Source organism: Papaver somniferum, chromosome 10 (assembly GCF_003573695.1).
Source record: "Papaver somniferum cultivar HN1 chromosome 10, ASM357369v1, whole genome shotgun sequence".
NCBI lineage: Eukaryota > Viridiplantae > Streptophyta > Magnoliopsida > Ranunculales > Papaveraceae > Papaver > Papaver somniferum.
This window is the reverse complement of record NC_039367.1, coordinates 7,656,594-7,677,844: the sequence shown is the minus strand read 5'-3', so window position 1 is coordinate 7,677,844 and position 21,251 is coordinate 7,656,594. Positions and strand designations below refer to the sequence as shown.

At 36.0% G+C, this 21,251-nt stretch overlaps 1 protein-coding gene across 1 annotated transcript; it reads right to left on the bottom strand.

Annotated features, from left to right (window-relative positions):
• Positions 1-6,895: 6,895 nt before the first annotated feature.
• On the bottom strand, positions 6,896-16,864 carry LOC113318435 (alpha-glucan water dikinase, chloroplastic-like). Its single transcript, XM_026566605.1, has 33 exons — positions 16,705-16,864; positions 16,050-16,332; positions 15,717-15,758; positions 15,522-15,631; positions 15,360-15,438; positions 15,147-15,238; positions 14,909-15,062; positions 14,405-14,779; positions 14,196-14,303; positions 13,899-13,997; positions 13,662-13,802; positions 13,483-13,571; positions 12,819-12,953; positions 12,461-12,623; positions 12,285-12,374; positions 12,026-12,211; positions 11,672-11,734; positions 11,521-11,583; positions 11,355-11,414; positions 11,098-11,250; positions 10,868-10,951; positions 10,472-10,648; positions 10,278-10,384; positions 9,820-10,033; positions 9,604-9,707; positions 9,295-9,430; positions 9,050-9,175; positions 8,798-8,908; positions 8,235-8,333; positions 7,936-8,109; positions 7,753-7,845; positions 7,525-7,640; positions 6,896-7,374 (listed from the first exon to the last, which is right to left on the bottom strand). The coding sequence occupies exons 2-33, from the start codon at positions 16,302-16,304 to the stop codon at positions 7,170-7,172; spliced, it is 4,203 nt and encodes a 1,400-aa protein (XP_026422390.1). The 5' UTR covers positions 16,305-16,332; positions 16,705-16,864; the 3' UTR covers positions 6,896-7,169.
• Positions 16,865-21,251: the final 4,387 nt, after the last annotated feature.

Sequence of the window (21,251 nt, the reverse complement as noted above, 5' to 3'; positions counted from 1 at the left end):
GGTATGGATGTCCTTTAATAACTCGGGGCTTAGATTTAAATTTCTTTTAATTAAGGGCCTCATATTATGAGTTATCCATGAGTTGGGAATTAGCCTAATTTTCCAAAAAGTGAAAAAGAAAATGAACCCGAAATTTTATCTTCTTTACATCTTACAATTTATTTCTCTAAACTTCAATGAAATTTGTTACGTTATTAACCAGAATGAAATTGAAATTGCACAATATTTGCTTCTCAAACTTCTTCTATTGAGTTCTTCAATCAATTAAAAAGGCAAAGAACAATTTGAGTGAACAACAACCAGTAGCTCCAAAAGAAAAAGAAAAAAGAAAAAAAGTTAACGGCGGAGGAAGAAAATTAACAGGGCTTAGTCCTTACGCTGATAAAGTGATAAGTCATTTAAATGCCAAAATACCTATCCTTTCTTCCACCTGTTGACCATGCATGTGAGGTCATAGTGCGATTCTATACATTGAGGGCTGACTTAATTAACATACTCCCATTTTGTTGATCGTTTTGTAGCCATTGATATAAGCAAGTGTGAAAATTTAGTTTCACCCTTTCTTATTTCCTTGAGTCGAGGCGACTCGAGGGTCGCATGTGAGAGCAAAGGAAAAAAGTAATCTAACTCATGTGGTTGTTCACCAGCACGTGCATAGCACGTGCGAATTGCTTGTTTTAATAGAAAACTAAGAAGTTGTACTTCAAACTATGGGAGAAAGATAGAAGAAAGACGATATGGTCAAGATTGTCAACCCTAAATCAACCATAATCAATCCTTGATTTTGAACCCCTTTTTTGATTTGATTTGATCTTTTTCTTTCAACTCATTGTTTTAATCCTCTGGCTTTACCCTTTGTACATTGATTTTTGGTCCAACTCTGATGTTTTTATATGTCTCTTCTTTTTTTATTTTGTCCTAATTTTCAATTTTTCATTTTTCCCTTTATATTTGTCAATTTCTGGTTCTAATTGGTTTGTTTACCTTTTAATGGCAGCTTAATCTCCTCCCTGCTTGTTGCCACGCATTGGTGTTGCAGTAATGTCCCATCACATCTTGAGGTATAATTATAGTTGGCAGTTTCCAAGTTGGCATAATCAAAGTTGGCTTTTTATTGCAGTGGTGCATCTGATTTTCATCCTCATCGGTTTCTCTCAATCTTATATAATCTGGGTTATTATAATGATTCTCCTGCTTCACTTTTAGGGAAAAGTGTTCTTGATGTTATCTTTTCTTGGTCAGGAGCTTTGGTGTCTACAAAAATGTATTTGATCCTACAAATTTTCAACCATACTTAGCTACCATACTTATCTAACTAAGAATTTGACACATTCTACAAATTTTCCTTATAAATACTACCTCAAACAATTTCAGTTTCTTTATATCCTTCTCTGTTATTACAACATCTTACTTTTCTTCACCCTTATGGCTAGAGCATCGGTGAATAACATTTCTGAACAGATGCAGGAAGTTTCAATCAGTGAAGAACCTATTAGAAGAAGGGTTGTTATGCACTCAAATACTGCAATCCTAAATGGAATTCGAGATTGGAGATATTGTCTTGCTGGTAAACTTTATGACCCTGGTGTTATGATATGGCAAGATGCTGAACGAGCTGCCAGATTCATTTGGCCTCATATGAGGAGGAACAATCAATGGTTGGTTCAGGTGCGTAGTTTGGAACCTAATGTTTTTGTTATCAAATTTCAAGTTAATGATGATAAAGAAGTTATTTTGTTTGGTGGGGCTTGGAATTTTGATGGTTATTTGATAGTCTTAAAAGATTGGAATTTAACAATGGACTATCATCTCTTAGATTTCTCGGTTTCTCCATATTGGCTAGAATATACGTACCTCTTACCTGAATTCACTTATGCTGAAGTTTTGAGAATGCTTGGTAATATCGTTGGAGAAGTTAGAGTGGTTGAGCCTGATGGTGTTAGTCCTCCTACTTCCTCAAAATATAGAGCTTTAATTCTTATTAATGTCAACACTCCTCTTATAACTGGTATTATTGCCGCTAATGCTGCTGGTGTCACTAGGTGGATTGGTTTCTTTTATGAAAAACATCCTTACAGACTTTGCTCTGAGTGTAAGGTACCTAATCATGAAGAAAATGATTGTGCTGATATGACTAATCGAAGACGTGAAATGGAAGAGATTGTAAGAGGATTTGGTTTTGCTGAGCCGGTTTTACCTCCTCGACGAAATCCTCAGCAAGAAGTTCAACTCTTTTTACAACATGGTACTCAACGGAGAAAGAGACTGCGTCAACCAATTGCTCTAGAACAGCCAAGGCCTTTTGATGGAATGCGCCTTTCCATCTTCTCGGCTACTGATTCTGATGCTGCAACTTCATCATCCTACCATGATCAGTCTCATCTTTCCTCTTCCGTAAGGCCATATTCTACTCTGACAAGTGATGGTGCTAGTACGAGTGGTACGAAGAAGCGATATCGTCGACCCCCAACCTTGGTTATAACTCCTGAGAATCAACTTGAAGATGCTGAGTTTGATAGAGATATTATTATTGTTGGAGAAACATCTTCTGTTCAAGATGATACTGCTACCATTAAAGAGAATAATGTTTGGGACATTGCTGCAGCACATGCCCTTAATGCACAGAACAAAACTGATGCATGGCAACAGGTGGTTTTCTCAACTCGTTTTTATTTATTGAGTTTTCACTCTTTCCTTAATCTGTGTTGTTTTTTCCCTACCTTTTTATCTATCTTTTTCATTATTTACAACATGAAAATTCTCTCTTGGAACTGTCAAGGTATAGGAAATCCTCATACTAGAGACTATCTTAGTTTCTGTTTAACCAATAATGATCCAGATATTTTTCTCTTGTGCGAAACCAAAGCTCAGCCCAATAATATGCGACTATATCTTTCTAGAACTAAATACCCTAATTATTGTTTTGATCCTTCTTTGGGCCTTTCTGGTGGTATTGCTCTTGCCTGGAAACAAGGAATTGATGTTGAAATAATGCACACTACCTCTGATACAATACATGCTATTGTACACACTCATGATAATAACTTGGATTTTTTGGTCACCTTTATGTATGGAGTGCGTGATGTTGTAGGCAATAACAATCAGTGGCAATATTTGCTTGATATGTATTCTTCTGTTGATCTCCCGTGGGTTTTTTTAGGCGACTTGAACTTCACTATGAATGACTCTGAAACCCATAGTATTAATGCATCTCATCCTCATCATGCTAGACATGTTAGTAATTTTATTCAGCAAATGGGTCTCATTGATTTGGGTTATTCAGGAGCTGACACTACTTGGTCGAATCATAGAGATGGAGATGCTCATGTCTTTGTTAGATTAGATAGAGCCTTAGTGAACTGTTGTTGGGTTAATAATTATACTAATGCTCATCTGCAACATTTAGTTCCCATTGCTTCAGACCACAGTCCTATTTTGTTACATACTGTTCCTAGTGCTAGAAAACACACTCCTTTTAAGCTATACAAGTGCTGGTTCCAAGTGGTCTCTTGTAAAGACACTATCAATCAAAGTTGGCAACATCAATTTAATGGCTCTCCTTCTTTTCAGTTATCAAGTAAGTTAAAATTCACTAGATTTCAGTTGCAATTGTGGAAAAAAATCTCTTTTGGGAATATTGAGTGCAATCTTCATAATATTCAGAATCAACTGCAACGTTGTTATGATGATAATTTACCAGCTTCTCATTCTTTGATTCGACAGTTAAGTTCTTCTCTTCAACAGTGGCTAATAATCCAGAAAGAATTCTTTATGCAAAAGGCAGGTGACAAGTTTCTTGAAGCAGATAGGAATTCATCATATTTTCACTTAATGGCTAATTTCAATAAAAAGAGATCCAACATTCAGGCTATTCAAGGGCCTTTGGGTATTTGGTATGATGATCGGAGTAACATCGAGTCTATTTTTCTTAACCATTTTGTGAATATTTCATCTACTTCTAAGCCGCAGACTAATCAAGATATTTTGCAGCTGTTTACTCTTTGTATCACAGAAGACCAAAACTTTCAGCTTATCCGAGTTCCTGATGCTCAAGAAATTAAGGATGTTGTCTTTCAGATTAGACCTTGGGATTCTCCAGGTAATGACGGATTCCAAGATGCTTTCTATCAACAATGCTGGGAGACAGTTGGATCTGAGGTAATCTCCATGGTTCAGTACTTTTTTACCTTCAAGCATATGCTCAAGGCTATAAATCATACATATCAAGTTCTGATACCCAAAACTCATAACCCTCAAACACCAGCTGACTACAGAACAATTAGTCTGTGCAATGTTAGTTACAAAATCATCTCAAAAATTTTGGCGAACCGTCTTAAACCTTTATTTCCTGTCATTATTTCTCCTACTCAAACTGCCTTTGTTACAGGCAGACATATCCATGATAATGTTATTATAGCACAGGAGATTCTGCATAGTATGAAAATTAAGAAGATAAATAAGGCTTTGGTAGGTTTAAAGTTAGATATGTCGAAAGCATTCGACCGGGTAGAATGGTCTTTTTTATTATCAATTTTTCGCTAAATGGGTTTTCATGAAGATTGGATTTCTTTGATTGATCAGTGCATATCCACAACAAATATTTCTATACTTATCAATGGTACTCCTAGTTCTTCATTTTGTCCAACCCGCGGCTTACGCTAAGGAGACCCTTTGTCTCCTTATTTATTTTTGTTCATCATGGAATCGTTTTCTAGACTTTTACAGCATAATGTTGATTCTGGTCTTCTCAATGGTATTAAAATTAACCAACATTGTCTTCCTATCAATCATCTGTTTTTTGCAGATGATTGTTTGTTATTCTTTCAAGCTAATTCTGCTCAAATGAATCATCTTAGACATCTGATTCAATCTTTTTGACAAGCCTCAGGACAGATTATTAACATGCATAAGTCAACTTTGTTTTTTGGTAAGCACACTTCAATGGCTCACAAGTATTTCTAGCATTCTTAATATGAAAGTTATGGGGTTGGGTGAAAAATATTTGGGCATTCCTCTTTTGATGCATAGATCAAGACAAAAAAATTGTAAAGGTATTCTTGATAGCATGACTAACCGGTTTCAGGGCTGGCATAGTAAAATGGTTAACCAAGCAGGAAGAACAACTCAAGTGAATGCAGTGCTGAGTACAATAGGTATGTTTCAAATGCAGATCCTTAAACTGCCAGAAACAACAATTCATCAAATGGACAACATCCAAAGGCGTTACTGGTGGAATAATTTTACCACCGATCATCCACGACAACTTATTGGATGGAAAAAGGTATGTGCACCTAAAAGATTTGGAGGTCTAGGTCTTAAAAATTTAACCAATTACAATTTAGCTCTTCTTGCGAAATTGGCCTGGCAATTATTACATAATCAAGATGCTATTTGGGAAAAATTGTTGAAAGGTAAATACTTTCCTCATAATGATCTGCAATTCTTCCCTCCACCGGAAACTAACAATTCAAGTTGGGTATGGCAGAGTATATGTGTTGGTCTTGAAATTGTTCTTAGAAATGCAAAATGGCAAGTAGGTAATGGTACTCGCATCAATATCTGGACTGCCAATTGGATTCCTTCCATGCAGACTGCAGTTCAAGATTGGAGTGATCTGAATACAAGTAATATTCAATGGGTTTCAGAACTATTTGATCCTCTCACTCTGCAATGAAATATTCCGCTTCTTCGCCATTTATTTTCTGCAGACAAGGTGAACTCTATTCTCACTATTCCTTTACAATTAGATCAGGAAGATAAGTTGGTCTGGCCTTTTACTAGTACTGGCATGTTTACAACTGCTTCAGCGTACAAGATGCTTTGTGAAAAGGATTTGCATATGGATATTTCAATGGGTTTATCTCAGCAATTTTGGTTAGCATTCTGGAAATTGAAAGTACCATACAAGTTTCAAATTTTTATGTGGAAAGGAATACATGATGCTATACCTGTGAAAGCTCGCATCTTTAGGCATCTGAATGCTGATGATAAAATATGTGTTCTGTGTAGTATGAATCAAACTGAAGATCTGGACCATTTGCTACTTCATTGCTCCTTCTCTCAAGTTATATGGAAGACTTTTTTTCCTAATCAGTTCGTTTCCATTGTGCAGCATCCCTCGGTTCTCTCCTGGATTCAGACTTGGCAGCTTAAGGGTTCGAATATAACTATCAAACACACACCTCTAGTTGTACACTTAGCTCTCTGTATAATGCACTTCATTTGGAAACATAGATGTAGGGCTGTTTTCAGCAATATAACACCCAATCATCGAACTGTCATGCATCAGATAAACTCTTACAGGGCACAACATCATTTAGATACCTCATTTGTTGCTCATGATCATTATCATTTACAGAACTACATCTTACATCTGCCTTGGGTTCCTCCTCCTGTGCAGTTCTTAAAGATAAATGTTGATGCTTCATATAATTCTGAATCTTTGTTAGCTGGTATTGGTATTATAACTAGAAATTCTGCAGGGGCCTATGTCATGGGAAGAGGAACATTGAAAAGAGCTATAAATGTTGAGCAAGCTGAAGCCTGCGCTATGTTAGAAGCTATGCAAATAGCAGCTTCAAATGGCTGGTCTAATGTCATTTTTGAGACAGACAATCTGAGTATCAGTAACTTTTTACAGCATCAAACTAGTCTTTGTCAGTGGCAGTGTTTACCTCTTCTTAGAAATTGTGTTAATATATGTAATAGTTACCCTATGTGGTCTTGTGAGTTTGTTTACAGGTCTTGTAATAAAGCTGCAGATGCTTTAGCAAAGGCAGCTCGAAAACATAATTTATGTGGGAAGTGGCGGGGTTATCCATGTTTATGTAATATAAAGTTTGGCTTTGGTTAAAAAAAAAAACTATAGGAGAAAGAAAACCCATCAAGAAAGAAATGCCAAAACCTGGTAGACCAGGGGTAATTTTTATTACCTTTTATACTTTATATGTAAGAATAAATTATCTCTGTATATTACAGTTATTTGGTTTTTATTACACTTCAAGAGTTGTGGACTTCTAGTTCTACACTACTCACTAACCTGAATCAAAATAGTGGCTACTACAAAATTAAAATTATGATGCTTTTTCTCTACTTAAACTGTTGCTTTTCTTGTTCCCTTTCACGCAAATTTGTTCCTTCCGCAAGAAGGGAAGTGAAGGGAATCAGAATTACATCTGTGGTCTTGTCTGCACAACATATATCTTTCCATCCTTAACTACGCCTTCAATATCTTGTGCAGATCCATAGAGTTCCTCAATTGCATGCCCTGCACGAGCGATGCTAGATAGGATTTTGTTACGGAAATTACTATCCATGATCAACGGATCTGTTGAGTAGTCCACCACAACCTTTTCTTCTTCATCCATTGGCACACTGTCACCGAGAGAATCATAACAGAATGTAAAATATTTCATCAAGAATAACAATTATTATAACGTAGACCTCATAATGTGATTGTTGATCAAAGTTTGTTAGGGTGTAGCTTAGGGTAAGACAGAACACTAGAGGTGTGAAACTTTTTACCTATCATAAAGACCTGCACCTGCATAACCTTCCAGATCTTCACCATTTGAATCGGATCGGAAGATGAGTGATCGTCTTATAAATAGTCCAATAGGTTTGCTTGGGTATCCCAATAACTGAACATGACATGAATATTTCTTTTAGCATTTACAGTATCCGAAATTCTGTAATAAACTAATAAAGGACTTTGCGTGAGACAACACGAGCTAAACTTATGTAGATTTGTACCTTTGGAGAGTCAAGATCATCTTTCTTACAGACAAAGCTCAAAGCACGGCCTGGGTAAGCACCAACTAGGGTTTCTCCAAGTCCTTTCACCACCTATGGGTGCAAGAAAGTATCAACCAAGATATTTGTAAGAGAAAGCAGGAATAACTTTGGGGTTCATTAGCTTTGCAAATGAAGTATTACCTCAGTATAGATCTCTGATGAATCTCCAGAAGAGGGATTGGTAGTATGGATAACAAAAGCATAATCTGCATTTATAACCTCTTGTACCAGTACAGACATGCAGAGAAAATCGTGATCCAATTTTACTTTCCTTGTGCTGTAGTATGCTCTTTCATTCCACTTTGAAGCCCACACCTAAGGAATACAAGTTGGCTAAGTGTCTCAAAATGTCTGACAGGAGAATATGAGTAGATCACCATAATTGCAGCTAAATAAGCATTCTAGTGGTGTATAATTAACTGGATCAGTAAATTTCTTGCCTTCTTTATTGCCATCCATGCTTGATCCCAACGTTTCTCCCCTTCATCACCAGGCCATGGCATATCTGAACTTTGCATCTTATTTTTCAACTCTTGAACCTGAACACAGCTTTTCCCCATCAGAAGCCTGAAGTATTATTCAGATTATGTGACTACATAAATAGAAACATAACCTCGTAATAGCAGGCTTATTCACAGTTACTCTTGAATCTGACATTATGCAGCCTCTAGTTCATAGCCCAGAAGAAAAGTTAAGAATTTTAAGTATATATTGCAACTCTATTGCGCTTTTGTTGGTTTCTTAAATTTTTTATTTAGGTTTCAGTTTGCAACTATAGCCTGTACCAATCATCAGGTTTCAGGATGTTTCGCTTCGAGTTACATTTTATCTTTACAATGGTCGGCAGAAACCAAAACAAACCATTTTGAATAATGTATTCCGCATCACCTCGGTTGCCTTGGCTGAATGTTTCTCCCTCTGTTACAAAATGTCTCAATGCTCTAGACATAATTGTTTGCAGTTTGTTTGAATTTCTATTTTTTATCAGCAAGAATGGACATACCAACTGAGGTGGAGCTGCAAGCCCCAACACGGTCTTACGAATTTCCCCGAGTGTTTCAGTCTCTCCATTCCCCAGCCTTTTCTTCAGGGATTGTAGTTTCTCAGCAACCTCCTGTGAGTAGCGAGACGAGAAAACGAACAAGTTTATATTTCAAAATTCTTATTTTAAATAAGTCTTGTCATGTATAAACAGCATAACGGTCCTGAAAGTTGAAAGTGCATGACAACAGACCAAAGACCCCAAGCTACAAACCTTGTTTAAACCCTCTGAAAGAACTTCCTCAAAGACCCCAAATGGAAGGGCAATTGACGTCGGAATTCCTACCCAAGATGGAACCTTTCCTTTGATGTAGGAAATGTTACGAGATTTAGCTCCAACCTAGGACCGTCAGATTTGGCATAGAGTTCATAATAAGAACTAAAGACTTGACCGCTACATTTGCATATGTCCAATATACAGAAATAAGTCCCTAGGAAGATTTGACTTTTATTCCTTACCATTTCACTGGTAAACTCCTCAGACGATATAGCATATCTACCGGCAAACTGCTTTTTAACTAGAGATATGGATGGTAAAGATCCGTCTTCCGTGGAATTTGTGCTTGCACCAGAAAGTTCACTGTCCTTCACCTCACTAAAATACGGACACAACATACAGCAATTAAATCACAGTTATCAAAGATCAGCCGTTAATGTAGTTTCGGATCATCTTTGTCCTTAAAGAATGAAAAATAAATAAAAGCATATGATATGTAGACATATAAAATGAAAAGTATGATGTAGTTTCAATATTTGGATCAGATTTACCTATAAACGACATCTGCAGAGGTAGGTTTTAGGCACAGCAATTTTCCTTCTTTGGACTGGAGGTCACTCAGAATGTCCGGATCAAAGCATGTTGCAAAACAGACCTACCAAGAAAACACCAATTGAGTTAGTAACTTCCACGAGTCATTTGAAAAATGACAACTAACTTTGCTGCCACTAAAACTGAGAACTCAAGAATAGTGAAAAAATTATCACCTTGCTATTTCGAGCTCTCACAGATACATGAGATAGAACATCTGGCATGTCAGGTGTTAGTACAGCAACAGTTCCATCAGGAATTTCTTCCTCTCCTCTTACATTTTTTGCCACAAGAATTGTAGGCCTCTCATAAGTCTTGTTCTGAACTGCAAGCAATTCATTTACTACTTCAACATATCCAGTAACTTCAACTGGGCTAATAACCTGCCAACTGTTTATAGCCAGCAAAGAGGGAATTAGAATGTGACATATATAATATTAACTTAAGTTTGTTGTATTGAACAGTCGGATTTTGGGTTTGATTTATCAAAACTTCAGAAGCCAAAAGATGAGTTCTTGCAACCTTCTAAGTATCATCTTAGATTCTTAAACTGTTACCCTCACGTGTTCTTATCAGATATTCTGATTATTAGGAGTTTCACGGGAACAACTGAAGTGGATAATCATGCAAATACCTTCCCAAATTAGCAGTCTTTCGAAGAACAGGGTCAAGTCGATTAAGTAGTGCAGACAAGGATGCAGCCGAACCAGCACGAATCATTTCTTCCGTGAAAATGCTTAGCTGCATGAGGAGTACATAAGCGGGAATCCTAAGGTATCCATTAGGTGTATATTTAAAGGAGAGTAGCAACGCTAGCAATATACTTACAGCCCATTTATCAACCCCGAGCAATGATCCGAGGTACTCCGCAGATGGTTGCAGAATTTTCTGGTAATGCTCTGCTTTGGTTGTAAGAGCAAGACGTGTTCGATCAAGGATTGATTTTGCATACAATGCCCAGTTACTGTCTCCACCCTTAGCCAGGTTCATAGCATGATCCCAACCCTTCATGAGCAGTAGAATTAGGTAAAGAAATTCATGTCATGTCATTAACAGCAATAAAGAACCAAAAATTATGGTAAACTTCAATCAATTTGAAGCGTCACATTAGGTCTAAGAAGCAATTACAGACTCTAGATTACCTTTAGGCAATTAGTCACTCACAATGTTATAAACGTGTTTAGGGAATCGAAAAATATCAAAACAGGCCTCTAAAAGAATTACCTTTAGGCAGTAGATGAGGTCCTCATTGTTATCTGACGAAAGTGCAAGATTTTCAAGAACAAGAGAAATGAAATACATAATTTTCTGCAAAAGATAAAGAAACGGATAAGATTAAGACTACATATATTTCGGAAGATTTTCCTGTAGACTCCAGAATTATGAGTAGGTGCGAAGTGGAAAATAAGAAGAGGAAAAAGAGGAATCAAAAACATGTCCTTAAAAGGCTATACCTCAGGTCCTGCATTTTTCAGTTCCTCATATCCCCTCTCTATGACTGTTCTAACCGTAGAATCAAGAGCAATGTCCAAAAATAGGAGATCACGTAGACGATCATGTGTATTAAGAAGAGAAGGTCGAAGTTCCTCACGAGCTTCCAATAAACTCTACATTTAAAATTAAGTAAAACTCATTTCCCGCATCTAGATATGGAAAGTAAAATAGAGAAAGATACCTAGGAAAATCAGCTGTATTCTGAATTGACACATACCTCTAGAAGTGGTTCTACGTTCTTATCTTCTACGTGATTCAGAACGAAACTCAGCAGATCCTGTCCAAAAAAAGTAAATAGATACATGTAACTGGCTATTTCCAGTTTAAAGATACTCCGTTGATTCATAATGAACCCTGACAAATATGACGCTGGAAAATGTTACCGGAAATCCAGATGGCAAGCCTACTATAGGGTTTATGTTAACTCCAACCATGAAACCTTGACCCTGAAGGTATCACAAAATCTATTAGTTTTGTTTTAATCTGCAGAAAGGCTTCGTCGTTCAAATTAAAGCATAGTACCACAGACATTACCTCAGCCTTGTAGCCCATACAATTTGCAATAGCGGACTCTAGATCTGCACCTGAATGAACTGCCTGCAAAATCAACAACCAAAAACTATTGTTAGGGCAACGTGCCGTATTCCAGGGGCCAGGGACTATGGCAACAATTATGAAGTATTACAAATTGAAATCAACAAGGTATTGTAGTTCAGTATGAGTTATTCTCGAACATAATGTTACCAGTAACTATTATGTATATAAGCATAAAAGCAAACAAAATTTTAAAAGTTAACATCTCAAAATATAATGCACTAACATCCATGGCATACAGATATATCTGAGAAAGACTTTAGAAAAAATTGACCGAAAGGAACTTGAGCAGACCTTTAAAGTTCTCATGTAATTTCCAAGGTCATGCAACAGACAATTTTTCTGGTCACTGCTGAAGTGTGGTTCAGAATGAATTCCACGATCGTAACTAAGAAGCCGCTCTTTCGTTATGCCATTTGAATTTAGAGTGTTCCAATAAACACTGATGTCAAAGTCGCTTTTAATGTAATCTATAAGTGCCTGTAAGACAACCCAATATTAGTTGTATTCAGATTCTGCTAAGAAAAACCGCCAGAAGTCTCATATCAGATACCTGACATATAATAACATCATCAGGGCTAGTGTTGTTATGGAGCTTTTGATGCCATTCTTCCATCATTCCTCCACTGCAATTGTTATTTCTCTGCAGTAAGCAGTAGCTGAAGTTCAAATACCATTGCCAATATTGAATAACTGGAGAACAAAAATCTAAGATAATCAAGGAATTACCTGCACAACCAAAATTTCATCACGAATACGCTGTCCCACGTCTCCTTCACCTCCACGACCAACAGTGGACATGATCATGCGCAAAATTTCCCTGTTTTGGGGCTGACTTTTGCATACATTTTGAAGCAAGTCTGTAAGCCTATCCTGAGCTTTACTGATCTCACTGAATATTATACGGATTTATGGGTTAGCAATTAAAAAAATAGGAACACATTAACATGGCTCTACAGTTTACAATAAACTTAAACCCCTTTCCCAAGATCTATCTAGTGGTGCTAAGCTCACATCCAAATAGTCATTTTTATTGATGCTACTAAATTTGGTGTTCAACTAACAGGCCCATTTCATGTAAGTGTACCGTGGTTTGACGTTGTAGTTCTTATTCCAAGTCAGCTGCCTTGTTGCCATAAAACGCATCCACACAAGTATACCTGCAAGACCCAATTCCCCAGCATCTTTGGCCCAATCAACTAGATCTGCTGCAATATTAAACCTGTGACAAAAAAAAATCATATTACCATACATCAGAACTCAGGTCAGATGCTAGTTTAAATTTAAAAAAAAAAAAACAGTATGAATTTACATCTATAAAATCTCCAATAGACCAGTTATACAATAGGTGAATATTTGATAATCAATTTTATGTGTTGAAGCACACTCGGTCTCATCTATTAACTGAGCCGCAACAACTGCATGTAAGTTTCAAATTACGCATCAACCTTCAAAGGCTAAACGTTCAGTAGGAGGAAGCGCACTCCAAAAAATAAAAAGTACATCCATGGCTTTGAACAGTAGATTTTAGCAAAAACGGTCTAAGTTGGGCCATAGTTTTTGATAGATGCTTAAACAAAAAGAATACAGTCATTCAGTGAAATGCTAATAAGGAATAACTTAATGTAAAGTCTAACTTATCAGAGGAATAAAGCGAAGAACTACTGTAACAGATGGTGATTGGGGTGAATAACGACACATCTTTGTAAGAGGACCAACTGAGAGAACAACAGATCGAGAAGACTACTAACCTATGCATAAAAGACTTTTGAGCCTCACTCTCCATGTCTGCTATTTTATCCAACAATGCTTTTGCAGTACCCTTGCCACCACCAGGATTCTTAAGAAAAAGAGCTTGACTGAGTCAAAACTAGAGAACAAGCATGACAGATGCAATGAAAACAAGCTGAAGGATTTGATTGAAGATAACCTGTTTAACCTTCTTGGGTCCAGTCTTAAAGTCAACATAAAAGTCAGAACCACTATCCTTCATCCAGTTTCCACCTGATAAAAGGACGAAAGGCATCCCTACATAATCCTCTTCCCCAATCTCAATTTCTAAGGATTGCACCTGAAAATAGAATAATTCATACTAATATCATGAGTCATGACACATAAGTTCGACATCATTATAACTCAAGGGAACAAATACGTTAATAAGAGGTACCTGGTAAGTAGGATCACTGGAAGAACTCTTCTTAAATTGTGTTTCACTAGCTTGATCTAGCAGAGTTGAACCCTCGGGCAATAAACTTGTAGGTGGTGCCTGCAAAATGTTCACTCCTTTACACCATAGCATCGAAAATGGCAAAGAAGAACGAGACATAAACACTAAATATATCAAGGGTATGTAGTTCTATAAATTCTGTTGTTGACATTCGGAGCCTAATAAGGGTAAGTGGTTCTGTGAAATCTGTAGCCAGATAAATAGCCATTTTAGTAGCTAGCTGCTGACATTATCTACCTGCCACTCTCCAGCATTCTTTGACAGAGCCCAATGGAGTGTAAGTGGTTCTACGAAATCTGTAGCCAGATAAACCTTTGTCTTCCCAAGAGTCTTGGTTACAAGTGCCTTGCAAGTGTGAGATAAAGATTATGGAGTTAGGTTGGACTAACATAATAACAATAACAATATTTGTAAAAAAGAGATGACACCAGCTAGAATTGGCTTACCACAACTTTCTTATCACCAAGTTTAAAGGTTCTCTTATTTATAACAGAATCACCATATTGCTCCTCCTTAGCCTTCGTAAAAAGCTCAACTGCAGTTGGAGGTTTCGGTGTGTTATTGACGTTTTCCTTCACAGATTCGGCAGCATATTTGTTAAGAAGCTCCATAAAGTCCCTTCGCTTTCGCTGAATCTTTTCGACATTATAATGTCTATTGGTTTCCTGTTTCTTAGGAGTTTTAGATTTCTCATCTGGAGCACTGGCCTCCTTTGTTTTGCTTTTACCATCACTTTTTGTTATTTTGGAGCGCAGCTCCTCTACAGAGAGTCCCCTTTCCAGTTCATCCTGTAGTTCAGTTCGAGCAGCTTCATACTCCTCCTGTAAAACGTAAGGAAGTTTATGAATCCATGCTACTCGGATATGAAAAAAGAAGGAACCTATGGAAAACTGAAAACTATATGCATTAGCATCTGTGGGATTTGCAAAAACAGAATATTGGCAACTTGCCTTCTCTTGCTCTGGAGTATACATCTGCTTACCCTTCCTTTCCCACCTTAAATATGCTTGAATCTGTACAAGATCTTCAGGAACTGAACTATTTGAACTTCTTTTGGCTCTCTGTGCCAACTGGACATGGAAGTTGTCCCCATTACATTTAAACCTACCAATACCGCACAAATAAAAATGAAGCTGGTATTTTCTGATAACAGTATATTAATGAAAATCAAAATCAACTCATGCCAACCATTTGTTTTGCGATTCTTCAATTATAAGAAACTCTATTGCTTGTATCTGCGGGTCATCGATCTCTATTGTAACAGTGGAGCTGGAACCAGACTAAGTCATAATACCAAGCCAAATGGAATAGGATCATCAGTCATTTGAGGAAAAATAAAAAAGTACTTGTCAATCAAGTTAAGTGAACAGCACGTGCAGAATTATGCTCGGACATACTTACTTTTACAAATGGAGTTCTAATAGCCCTATTTTTGTATAACTTTGACCCATCAGGCTGACAAGAAGGAAGTACCCAATTCCTAAAACAAAAAAAAAAAGAAATCATAAAAAAGAGCTACCAGAAGCATGACCAAGAACTTATCCGCAAATCAAATGCACTTACTTTTGTCCGTCGCGAATGCCACCCCAATGAAGAACTAGAGAGTTGCTACTATTTGAGACTTGGATAACTACTTGCATGAGCGATCCTGAGGTAGGTGCAGTAACATCTATCTGTTCAGTTTCATCTCTGTTAGATGAAATAAAAAATTGTATGACTCCCTCACTGTAGAATTCAAACTTTAGTGACATATCATACCTGTAACTCAGAAATTCCATCAAGATTGTACCTTCCTGCAAGCTGTTAAGAGATTTTAAAAAAAAAATCACAAATACACACTCAACAAATCCTTCTATAAGTGTAAAAAATCAATACCATTGCAGAATCTCTACGATTTTATGTTTGCTGAACAAAAAAAAAAAGAGATAGTAAAAGGAATTTCATTGTTATGCAACATTCAATATAACAATGCATCTATATGCAAGTTCGACAAGTTAATTGGCAGCCGTATTTGTTCCTTCCTACATTATGGTTATTTACACATACGAATAAATACAAACTGGTAAAACTAACACGAATAATCAAAATTACCTCAGAAGCAGGATTTGTAGCCAATACAGCATGGGGAACAACATAATTCATATTACGTCCCCCCTTTGGTATTTTGGATTTCTTCTTCACATTTAGGCAATTTCCACGGAAACTAGTGGAAAGAAAAGTCTTTTTATGAATTGCTGAAGAAGCTTGGAACAAAGAATTTGCACAACTTGTCTTGCTTTGATGCTCTAGTACAGCAAACCTATATAATGACTGGTGAAGCAAGCTATTCCCTAAGGTATTGCTCATATTCCTTGATGACAACTTAAGTAAATTTCTGTATAAAGACAAGAATCAAACTCCACATTCAATACATTATTGTAATTAAGTTTACTTAACCATTCTAATCTCTTTATAATCTCAATTAACTCTTCATTAAGCAATTTCTTCAATACAAACTCAAAACTCAATAGAAGACAACAAAAATTAGTCATTTGTACACCCAAAGATGTTAATTTCTACATGGATTTCTTTAGCAGTTATAGTGAAATCTGTATAAATTAATAAAGCAATAATAATAATCTGATTCTAGGGTTTATGCACCATAAAATAAGCTGAATTTGAATTTTTGAAAATAACACTTGACTACTATTATCATCAGTCGAAAACAGTGTAGAATTCGGATCTAAAAAAAATCAGTGTAAATTACCTCAAAATCTTAAAGCTCCTTGATCACCAACCTTCTACGGGATTGTTTTATTTTTCCCTAATTTCAAAAGAATTAGTCGGAGAGAGCTCAGAAAAATTAGTCTTTCGACTCTTTCCTTTTGTTCCTCTCTCTCTCTCCCTCAAAGTTTGTGTTCTGTTAATCACACAGCGGGAAATGAAAGTTAACAACGTGATTATATCGCTTTACCTGTGTTATCGTGACACGTGGGTGATCCTGCTGGCGACATGTGGATGGATCTCGGGGATAAGAGTTCTGCCACGTGCGGGTTCTGAATCTGTATCAAGGTCGGTCTGGTAGGGATTTGTGAACGTCAGATATTTAAAGGATAATTAAGAAGGGAAAAGCCAGTTTTACTAGAAGGAAATCTGACTATGGTCTAGTCCTGTTTACTTTGGGTCAATATGGGGTGAGTATAATAATAAGCTTTCCCCTACCAAAAATTATTGCTGGAGTTTGATTTCCGGTATATGTATATATATGTACATATAGATCACCCTTTTACCTGACCCAAATTCTAACCACCATTTATTGCGAATTTTTAGATCATCTGTAGTATGTTACGCAACATTTCTTCGTCAGAAAAAGAAAAAAATTACTGTCCATCATACTTTATTAATTGCGAAAAGAATCAGTTAAGTCCAAAATAGATAGAGCGAATTCATTGCGTATAACATCTGCAACTGGAAAGCCTTGTGTTCATCATCAAGAAATGTAAATTGTATTCGCAAACCAAAAATAATTGCATATTCAAACAAAAAAACTAAAGCAATAAGCTAATCATGCTATTATAAATGGAATGTAAAATGAAGCAACTGCATAAAAATAAAACTATCAGATCATTCTGGTTGTGATCATGACAAAAACAACATATGTACTAAATTAACAAGTTATTATATATTTTCATCTCAGATTGTTGATTGTCTTTGCTTGCTGGGGATTTAGTATTACTACGATCATTTTCTTCCATTTCGGTTTAATTTCTTGGGATTAAGATGATAGACTCAAACCAATTGTGATATTTAGGGTTTTATGGTTTATACAAGAAATGGAAGAGTAATTTTAAATCCATCCAAAGTCAAATAAGTTTGATAAGAGTCAGCTTTTCTTCTAATAAAAGTGATTTTCCCTCTATTAATTATCATTTAAAGCACTGCTTCCAAACTACTTTCAGTTTCCTTGAAATTAACAGATTTGCCCTACTGATATTATTACAGTACAGTGATTTTTGTTTCTAGCCGTGAGATATTTTTTCTTAAACAAACATGGGTTTTATTAAAAAAATTAATTCAGCTTGTCCGGTTATTTCATTTCCCGACTTGATTGGGGTATACCAGATTAACTGGGGTATATCTATTTTGTTCCCAATCATAATAGAGGGCTAAGGGGTGTCTAATATGTGTAAAGTTGTCTAATTATCCTTCTCCTAATAATAACCAAAATCACCCCTTTTGGGTTTTAGATCAAAACCTTATTAATTTTTTTCCTTCTTTTTCATCATCAATCTAATGATCAAATCCTTTCTCCTATTCTATATTTCATCATTTTCGAATGAAAAAATATCGTCGATTTATAAACTTTTTTATTGTCGATTAATCCTTTCAAATTCATTCTACTACTTTGTTTTGTTATCTGAATGACAAATTAGATCAGAAAATTTGAAATTGTTGAATTGTAGTTATATAGTCGGCATGGTATTTGTTTGTCGAGCATGCCGACTTTTCATATTTATTTTTAGTCGGCAAGCTTATAGGATGAACAACATGCCGACTTTTCATATGTTATTTTTAGTCGGCAAGGTTATAAGATGAATAGCATGCCGACTTTTCAAAGAGTTTTGTTTCTGAAAGTAATATTTACAGGGTCGGCACGGTATTCATCCTGTGTGTCAAAAATAATAAAGTTGGCATCTTCTTCATTCACCGACCTTGCCGACCGGATAAAGTCGACATGTTATTCATTCGTAGACCTTGCCAGCCAGATATAGTCGGCATGTTCTTCATTCGTCGACCCTGCCGACTTTTCATAGTTTCAGAAATGAAAGTGTTGATTTCTTCTCTAATTTTGAGTGTGATTTCATATATTAGCTTTGCAATCCCCTTTTTAGAAGTGTTTGGGTAATATGTTTTCATTTTCGTTGCAAAAAAAATTCTCAAAGCAATTTTTTTTCATCAAAAATCTTCCCACATGAGTTCAATCAAAAAGAAAATTTGATAACTTAAATTCATAAATTTTAATCTACTTAATTAATTCATTTAAACTTAATTAATTAATCTAATCAGAACTTTTAATGTTAATTAAAAAAGGGTATATTAGCCATTTAGAAAATATAAGGTTAAGGGGTAGCCTGTTTTACTTCAAAATGACCTGTCTTTTGTCTTATTAGGTATACCCCAATTAATTTCGGTATACCCCAATCAAGCCAGGTTTCATTTTCAGTCATTTTTTTCATGATTGTATTTTCCTGATGTTGCTATTGACAATTAAAATGATGGTGCTATTAATCGCTCAAAAAAGAAAAGAAAAAACAGTTGGTCATGTGTTTTGTGTTTTTAGGAAACTATCCTCTTCCCAATTATGCGCGTATATCTTACTAATATAAAGTACTACTCCTATTTTGCTGAAGCTTTCACATGACAATAATACCCCTATTAATTAAGTTTTTAATCAATATTTATATATTCACATGAATATCATTGTTTTAAAAATAGATAAAAAAATTAATACTTAGATATATTTAAAAATATACATTGGATTTTCACAAAATATAATATTTGAAAAACTCTTTGAATTATCTATGTGGTGAATACAAACAAGAACCTTGAGGTCGGGGTTGAATTCCAACCCGCTCAAGAAAAAGTAATGCAACCCGCATTTACCACTTGTCAATGAAGTCGGTAGACTCGGTACATAAAGGAACGGGGGGGCAATGGAAGGACTAGTTCAAAATCTGAAGTCGGTAGAAATATTTACAAACATTTTTCCATCGCATCTTAGTTGTCAGGGAGGAGTTGAGGCAGGGAAGGAGTCTAAACGAGTTAATATACTTCTGATCAAAAAAAAAAAGTTAATATACACCACGAAAAATATAAGCTACTGACAAAGAAAGGGATCCATATCAAATGAGAGGGACACCGAGATAGATAGATTCATGTGAAAGAAAACTAACGCGACAAAAACAGGATGGTTCTTGTTTTTTTGCTTGTAAAGTTGGAAAGATGTGTTAATGGTGAGAGGGGAGAGACATCCCACAACCCTAAGCAAATCATCCATTCCCTTTCTTTTTTCCAAGAATTGGTTAAACAACCGGCTTCAAACTTCAATGTATGTGATTCTCGATATAATAAAATTCACATGAAAAGGGTTACATACAATGTACAGCATGGGGATACCGAATCAATGATCGATAGTCACGTACAACTGCCATGCCGAACCTCCAAAATTCGTGGTCTACAATTCTATAGCTTATAGATGATTTGTTGACATGACTAGGTATCACCCGTGTCTTACGGACCCGGCTCAACCTCCCATGTTTAGGATTGTACATGGGCCGGTACAGTACGGGTTTTTTAAGAACCTGGTACTTGTACCTCATGTTCACTGGTTCTCAAATCTCATTACCTGTACTTGCACTTGTACCTGTACCAGTGATACCAGTCCGGTTCTGGACGGCACTGGGTTTTACCTATTACAATTTCAGATCAAAAAGAAAAATTTTTCACAAGTTCTTCGCATGAACCCTAACTTTATCAATTTCTTGTACAACCCATACAAATACAAATATACAATGAATCAATGACTACAAAACTTCAATTTGGCATAAACCAACCCTAACTTTACCAATTTCTTATACAACCATACAAATACAGTTTCAAATCAAAAAGAAAATTCAATTCAAATCTGCATATAGTTCAATTTCAGATCTCCATCTCTTCTTCATATCTTCAATGGCAGTATCAACATGAATTAAACTTAATATCAATTGAAACCCGTTATTCATTTCCATCTTTCCCTTCTTGTCGATTGCAATAATACCCAAACTCAGATTCAGACCAATTTCTTCCCACATACGATCAACATCAACAACCCATTCAAATCCTTGTCTTGATTACTAGTAGCAACAGAAATCCCTGACTTGTTGTTGTTGATTGAATAAGAAGAAGCAGAAGAAGTAACTGATTTCTCTTTAGAAGAAGGTGGTGGTGGTGATGAAGATAAGGATGAGTTGGTCTCGTAAACCTCAGTTGAGAGTCTGAGAGGAAAAACAGAAGAAGAACTTCCGTCTCTGTAAGGAAGCGGAAGACTGAAGAGATAATGAAGAAGAAGAGATAAGAAAAATATATGAGGTGGTGATAGATATTCATTCTTAACCTAAAATCAATGGCCCGGATTTATTTCTAAAAATTTCATCAATGGTTCATATTCACCGGTTCTTTGGGTACCAGTTCGATCGGGAATCTTAGGAAACCCGGTACCTGTACTCCATATACACCGGTTCTGAAAATGAGATCTATTACTTGTACTTCCTT